This window comes from Beta vulgaris, chromosome 8 (genome assembly GCF_026745355.1).
Source record: "Beta vulgaris subsp. vulgaris cultivar EL10 chromosome 8, EL10.2, whole genome shotgun sequence".
Classification (NCBI taxonomy): domain Eukaryota; kingdom Viridiplantae; phylum Streptophyta; class Magnoliopsida; order Caryophyllales; family Amaranthaceae; genus Beta; species Beta vulgaris.
In genome coordinates this window covers 46,539,364-46,547,435 of record NC_079209.1, presented here as the reverse complement: position 1 = coordinate 46,547,435, position 8,072 = coordinate 46,539,364, and the positions used below count along the sequence as shown (strand labels likewise).

At 36.2% G+C, this 8,072-nt stretch overlaps 1 protein-coding gene across 1 annotated transcript; it reads right to left on the bottom strand.

Moving 5' to 3' along the window:
- Nucleotides 1-200: 200 nt before the first annotated feature.
- Nucleotides 201-6,274, bottom strand: LOC104884242 (transmembrane 9 superfamily member 7). Its single transcript, XM_010668860.4, has 7 exons — nt 6,014-6,274; nt 4,826-4,990; nt 4,509-4,618; nt 4,328-4,433; nt 4,132-4,244; nt 1,723-1,864; nt 201-1,640 (listed from the first exon to the last, which is right to left on the bottom strand). Exons 1-7 carry the CDS (start codon nt 6,125-6,127, stop codon nt 483-485), a joined length of 1,908 nt encoding a protein of 635 aa, XP_010667162.1. The 5' UTR covers nt 6,128-6,274; the 3' UTR covers nt 201-482.
- Nucleotides 6,275-8,072: the final 1,798 nt, after the last annotated feature.

Here is an 8,072-nt window from a genome sequence, read left to right as displayed (position 1 = left end):
CCACTGGAGTCCAAGCAGTGTTAAACGCTTCGGGAAGTCTCTGTAACTGACACTTCGCCACAAATGATACTCTTCTTCAGAAACATGATATATACGTAACAAGTGAAAATATGTTCATGACCACAAATAACTATCACAAGCATATCAGCAACATGCTATTAACTAATATAAGAATCAAATAAAAGTGATTTGAGCTGAAATTAAGGAAAACATTGCAGTATGGTGTATTAAAAGTGTGATCCAGTCACAATACTATGAGAAGTAATATTCTGAAAGCACATTAGTACACAGCATGACCTACACTAGCACCTGCAAAATGATATCTTTTTCTGCATGGCTGAAGCTCCACAGTTCAGCTGACCTTGAAGAACATACACATCTACATCAAAAAATCTTCCTAACTCGTTCTTCTGCAGTTTGGAGGTGAATACCACTGAGAATTCACTCACTAGAACCCGAAAAAACTCGCCTTGTTGCAATGATTAGTCAATCTTCACAGATGAGTAGATCTTTCTGACAAACCAGAAGCACGCATAAAAGCCAATTGTGCCGGTCAGTACAAAGAACGCATATGAACCAATGAGCATATACCCAAAGTAAAGGATCCCAGAAACCAGCTTAGTAATTTCCAGCTTTGTGAAGAAATAGAAAATGGAGTACAAGAACAAGTAGAGGGCAGAGGAACCAGCTGTCAAGTATGCCCTCCACCACCAATGATAATCTTCACTGCACAACTGAAAGTAGCAGAGCACTATGGTAATTTCAGCACATGTGATTATCAAGATGACAAACACGATGAAAAGGAAGCCAAAAATGTAGTAGAATTGGTTCAGCCATATGGATGTCAGTATAAAGAAAAGCTCAATAAAGACTGCTCCAAAGGGAAGGATGCCTCCTATAAGAATAGAGAATATGGGCTTCATGTACCAAGCCTGCTCAGGTATTTGCCTAGGGATTTTATTTGTTTTGACTGGGTCGTCCATCGGTGGCTTTTTAAATCCCAAATAACTGCCAACAAAAACCAGTGGAACTGATATGCCAAACCACAACAGCATCAACGCCAGCATAGTTCCAAAAGGCACAGCCCCTGAAGATTTCTCCCCCCATATCAGGGTGTTCAATACAAAGAAAATGCCAAAGAGTATTCCAGGGAACATGAAGGCAGTTTTCAATGTGTTCTTTTTCCACTCAGTGCCTTTGAACATCTTGTACAAACGAGCTGAGGAATAACCACCAAACAAACCCATAAAGACCCACAATAGAACCATTGCAGTCATTAGCCCACCACGGTTAGAAGGGGAAAGGAACCCAAGCAGTGCAAACATCATAGTGACTAGGGTCATTCCAAAGATTTGAACACCAGTTCCAACATACACACACAAGAGACTAGAGTTTAGAGGTGGCCTGAAAGCATCCCCATGAACCAATTTCCAGCCAGTTTCTTCCTGAGCCTCATCTTGAGTCTCCAATTGGTTATAGTTGGCAATGTCTCTGTAAAGTGTTCGCATCATGATCATGGCAACCATTCCAGAGAGGAAAAGGACGATCATCAAGGAGTTGATGATGGAGAACCAATGGATCTGATCATCATTCATTAGAAGATATGTATCCCATCTTGATGCCCATTTAATGTCACTCTCCTGAATAGTTGAGAATAGAAAAAAATGAGGTGAGGAAGAAACATGAAAGAAATGTACTTCTTATTTCTAGAGAAGAACATACCTCAAATGTGACATCATAAGTAAACACAACCTCTTTATCAGCATCAACCTCTTGTGGCGGGGTGCCACTTTGAATAATGTTTTTCGTGCAAGTTGCTAATTGAGTATCTTGATCTTTCCACTCCTTGTACTCATGAGCAATACTGTTATAGGAGCAAAGAGATTTATAGGACAGCAATGCAGAGCATGTAGACGGAATAATACAAATTACAACTGCAATGAAGAGATGCTACAGATTTCAAAAAAAAAACATGGATCAAAAAATTTGAATTGAATAACATTGTATGAATGGGTATCAACATTCACGTGTAACAACTAAAGACTGATTAATCAAAAAAGTGCAACAAGCTAGAAACTGAATGAAACTCTTCATCAAGCAAATAAAGCAACCCCACAAGCATGGAGTCTGAGCATAACTAGCTATAGCCCTTTACAGAGAGACCTAAACACTGCACGGGACCAGGCGGAAAGAGAGTCCACCAATCTGAAGGACATTCTATGCAAAGAGCCGTACTCAACTTGCATAATTATTCGACAATGAAGAGAGAAAAAAGTATCAAAAAAGGGGCTAGGCTCAGGTGGTATGTACTGTCACCAGTCACCACCACTCATCCACAGTTCCATGCCTTAAGAACTAAAGGAATCAACATCTAACAGATTGCTATCGGTTTCTGCACCAATAATGTTATAGAGAATTGTACAATAAAATAGAGGGAAAAAATTAGCCTTCCCCTGAACTAGTTCATTTCATAAATCTTAGATATATTTCTAAAAGAGCTCTTCACCATATTTCTACAAGAGGTGGCATGAACTCATCAGTCCAAGTGGCAGAAAGGTAATTTACTTTTAGCTAATGAACTGATCATTTACTAGCACGGCCCTAAGAAGTTTGTGCTACTCCTCGTTACCATAAATTGGAGACCCTGTACTGCACCACGATATATTAATTCTCTATTTCTCTCTATACTTTCAAGCCAGATGATAAGTCCTAACTTACACTCTGGAGAGAGGGACAGCAAAATCAGAGGTGAAATCTCCTGTGAAGGAACATGAGACGATTTATGGCAATACTAGTGCAGCTTACCATCTTCAATTGTCTCTTTACGGTCTAGTTTAACAATTCAATGAGTTGGAAATTTAAACTTTTTGAAACTCCTCCAATTTTCCTTTTCTGGGCCATATAAACAATATGCTTCATTTGCCATGTTTCATCACAGCCATCATAAAAAGCTTAAAACATATTATGAAAATAGCTCCGACTGATCCCCCTCAACATGGAGTTTGAATAGCCAACATAAAATAAGGATCTTGTCTCAACATTATGTCCTTGACTTCGCCATCAATCCCAACCCTTCAGAACCTTGGAAATGTAATTATGCCGAATGATAGGTAATGCAAAGCGTGGGACATATATATTATAGGCTCTATGCCACCCAAGCTATGACCAACACAGTGAAGAGCCAATTGCACATGAAATGATGAGGAGCAGCCAGCCAATATACAAATGGGCCATTATTTCAACTAGGACATAATGTTAAAAATATATATACCTAACTTTCTATTTAAAAGAAAAAACCAAGAGACTCACTGTATAAATAAATTTTTTAGTCAATAAAGCTTGCTGAGGAAAAGTGATACTACTATGTAGCTTTACTTGAAAATTACTTGTCAGTTGTCACATATGCATATGTGACTACGCTCTTTCAACTTAAAAAGTAAGTTTTACGCTTGTTAGGTTCATAAAAGTTCCGATAAAGGCAAATAAGTTGTGTAAGTTTATTTCCAGGTTAAAAAAGTTTGATAAGGGCTAATAAGTTCACATCGTGTCTAACAAGTTGAGATAAATTCAGAGATTTCCAGTGGAAAAACAAAACATCTTGTGCCATTGCAAGCATCATCGGTATAATCATCTGGCCCAGGAAATTCACATAGTGCAGTAGATAAATGTTAAAAACTACTCCAACTAGTCCACAATGCCTCAATAGACAGCCAGCACAAGCTCAGCAACAAAAATAGGACCACAAGCCACCTTTGACCTTGCCTTTGACCTTAAATAACATGCTTATATTATATCTGACATTCACTGTATACATAACACTGTTTAACAAAATCACTTGTAGCAATAACTCCATAGCCATAGTATCATACACAATGATAACATGCAAAAAGCTCTGCTGACTGAGTAAGGCTAGAACAGTTGAATGATATCACTAAAAGTATTAACAAAAACAAGGCATACATAAAATAAGATATTGAAGCAACATTTGATACTATGAAATTCATGAGGTAAAAGAAAATCAAACATTTAACCAAAAATGAATAAGGAAACATGAAATCACAATGCACCCATTAAGAATACAAAAAAAAAATGAAATCATCGACGGTTGCAAAACAAAGATAGGAAGCAAACCTGAGAGGAGTAACTTCAAAACCAACTATACGAGCAACATCTGTTTCCAGATCCTTGTGGTACATGACTTTGAAGATTAAATGGTTGTGGATAAAGTACTTCTCCTCATTAGTCTGTTACAACAAGTTTCAGCAACAAAATCAGGTATAAGGAGCAGCACAGCATCCAGAGGTAAATGGAATTGAGTAGGACTTACCCCAGAGTACTTTCCTTTGAATCCTACACGAAACCCATGCTCATAGACCTTGCCTTGTGCGTCTCTCCTTTGCCTTATCACAGCAACTGGAAGGTTGTCCAGAATCCTGTTAAACCACAAAAAAATGTGAACAGACAGAATCGAGCCTTGGTTTACAACCTTCATCAACACTAGTACTCACATGTTAACCCGATATTCATCATTGATCATCTCCTTAAAATTTTTTGCAGCCTCAGCATCAAGTTTTACACGGCAACCGACCTGACATGCCCGTTCTTCTCTCATCTTAAACTGTTATACCAAAAGAAATGTCAGGCTTGGGACAGCAAAGCTAGTTCATATATATTATAAATGACTGTTGTGAGGTCTAAAACTGGTTTACAGTGGAGATGGAAAAGACACTGAGAACATATTCTAGAATCTAGTCAATTAGTAAATATATATATATATATATATATATATATATATATATTTATATAAAAGAAAAGGTAAGCTTACCGTGTACACGGAATTCTCTATACGATCACCACGAAGAACTTCTCCCAAGTTCTCCGCACTGTTAACAATCTTTTGAGGCTTACAATATTTCAAGAAATAGTAATTATAAGGGAGCTGGGTCTTTGTAGATGAAAGTTTATTGACCTTAACTTGAAGGGGATCTCCCTGCACCAGAATCCAAACAAAAGATACAACAATTATTTGATCCTTGATTAAAATATTCTCGTATACAGAAACATTTTATTCATCCACAAAATGAACAACAATTAGTTAAAGCCTACATATTGCAACAAATGAAAACAGGATATTGCAATTTAGACCCCTCACCCCAGTTAAGTAAAACACCCAAGTTTCACCCGTTTTATGTAATACTCCCTCTGTCACAAATTATTTGTTCCATTTTCCATTTTGGGGTGTCTCAAATTATCGCTCCATCGTTTTATAGTATCAATTTTTTCTCTACTTCTCTCGAAAGTTGAAACCAACATTCACCTACCAACTTTTTCCTATCTTACTACAATGCACGCCAACTACCTATGGAGCAACTAATTTTGAGACCAAGGGAGTAGAAAGCTAAACTAGCAAATAAGCAACCTAACACATTTGAAAATAGTACATCTTCACAAATACATCCAACATAAGAATTTAACTGGAACCCTTTCCTATGTCATTCCCTCTAATACTCTGATCCTCAATTCAACAAATAAATGATCAGCTTTGTGCTAGCATAGCCTGGCAACCTATGACAATATCTATCATATAAGAAAGTGACATATGCTGCTATTCCTGCACATCGTCAGCTTGACATATACAGCTCAGAGTGAGATAATCACTTAAAATCAAAGATCCAATCAAAACAATAAATCTCCCAAAATCTCAAACATCAACAAAATTCCTTCCCTTAACATATGTTGCTGTGAAGAATTCAAATGAAAGCAAACCTAAAAAAATCAACATCCCAAATATCTAGATCAAATACCACATATATTCATTCCAGAAAATCAGATCCAGGATAGAGTGACTACAGCACAAATCAAAACAGCTTAGATCCTAAAACCCTAAATCCCCAAATTGATTAAATCAACATTGCACAATCCATAATACGTAAAAAACAGTGAAGATGTAACAAAAAAAGAAATGATTAGTAAATCACCGACAGTCGGATATTAGAGAAGAAGAGGAACAAACCCTTTGGAAATCTTGAGGTGCAACACCAGGAAGGTAAAAGGAATGAGCTTGTGAGAAGAGGAGAAGAACGCAGAGGAGAGAGAAGATCCATGAGCTGCTGCCATGGATTCCCATCTTCGATCTTCAGATCGAAATCAGGAGAGAGAAGAGGAGAGAGAGAAAAGAGAGGAGAATGAGTAACGATTGATTGCAGAGTGGTAAAAGGAAAATGACCAGATTGTTTAATACTACTAGTAGGAGAGGTCAGAGGAGGAGAAGCAAATGTATGGATTCGTGAATTTGAAGATTTCTCTTTAAAATGTTTTCAAACTATAGAGTAATCTACTAGATTAATGACTGGATACTCCTCCGGTCATTATTAGTTTACCCGTTTATTTTGCACAAAGTTTTAGAAGAAATGATATCGTGGGACATAGAAGAAAACAAAAACTATTATTTTATGTTAAAGTTGAATGTATGTGTGATGGAAAGTTAGTGGTCACATTCCAAAAATAGAAACAAAAGAAATGGGTAAACTAATAAGGGACATCCCAAAAAGAAATACGGGTAAACTAATAAAGACTAGAGGTAGTATGTTGCACTTGCACATAGGAGATAGGACTGTCATTCCGTCAATGATGTGCGTCGAGTTCGAGATTGAGTTAGCTCGACTCGACTCGTTAATATTTCGAGTCGAGTTTGAGTTGGGTCTAGTTGATTCAAGTTCAGTCGGGTTGAGTTTTGACCGGATAGATTTCGAGTAGTTTACAAGTGTCTCATGTTAAGAACAAAAGCAATAATAAAGTAGGAAAATATTGAACTTAGGTATTTTTCTATTGATAATTAAGTATTCGAGCTTCTCACGAGTTTTCGAATCGAGTATCGAGTTGCTCAACTCAACTCACCAACGTCTCGAGTCGAGCTCAAGTTCAATTCAAGCTCACTCGAGTGTCGAGTTTTGACCGAGTTTTAACCGAGTCGATCTCGAGTAGCTCGCGAGTTATCTCGTCTCATTTACGCGCCTAGTTGCACATGGTGTTAAAGTTAAATATTAGGAAAATACTCCCTTTGTTTTTATTAATTTACCCATTTAATTTCTTTGAGCATAGAATTTTAGCAGAATTAGGTATGTGAGTCATATAAGGAAAGAGAAATTAATTTATTAGTGTGTAGTATTGAAGTTAATGTTGTGGGTCAAGAAAAGTAGAGTGAGAATGTACAAATAATAATAAACAATTAGTATTTGGGATCGGGTGTTGTCCCGGGTTGGTATTGTTTTTCGAACTTGATATGTATTTTTTCCATTCCGATTAAAATATATTAAGGAAAACTCAACATTTAAAAGGTACAAATATAATAAGGTGGACACTTAAAGCATGATTAAAAGTTGTTTGAGATGGTAATTGTGTCATGTATAATAGCAAGAGGTCATGGGTGCAAATCTTGTTGCAAAGCTAATTTTTACTTTTGTTTATTGACATGACTTGTGTACACATTGGACGAAAGAGAAATTAATTTATTGGTGTGTAGTATTGGAGTTAATGTCATGGGTCAGGAAAAGTAGAGTGAGAATGTACAAATAATAATAAATAATTGGTGGGACCATTTTAAAAACAAGAAAAATAAAAAAGAAATGGATAAAATAATAAAAGACAACAAAAAATATGGGTGAACTAATAAAATCAGAGAGAGTATAAAAAGGCAAAGATGGAAGTATATAACAAAATAATCTTGTTTTGTGAATGTCATTAAAAAACTTAAATGGACATGATTGACACTAAATTTAGTATGGACATAAAGCTGGCATGCATATCTCTATAGGCGGGAAACAACAAATATGTAGAAAAAAAGTTACTATGTTAAAAAATAATATATATAAAAGAAAAGTAACTATAAGTTAAAGAAATGTGACCATAAGAAAAAAAAAAAAAAGGAGGGTTTCATATCTCTATTATATAGGTGATGGGGGAGGAAGATGGTGTTCTACTTAGAAAAAATATGATATATATTGAACAAGTTAATAATGGAACTAAATTTGAAATTTCTATTAAATACTCCCTCCGTTTCCTAAAGATCTTCT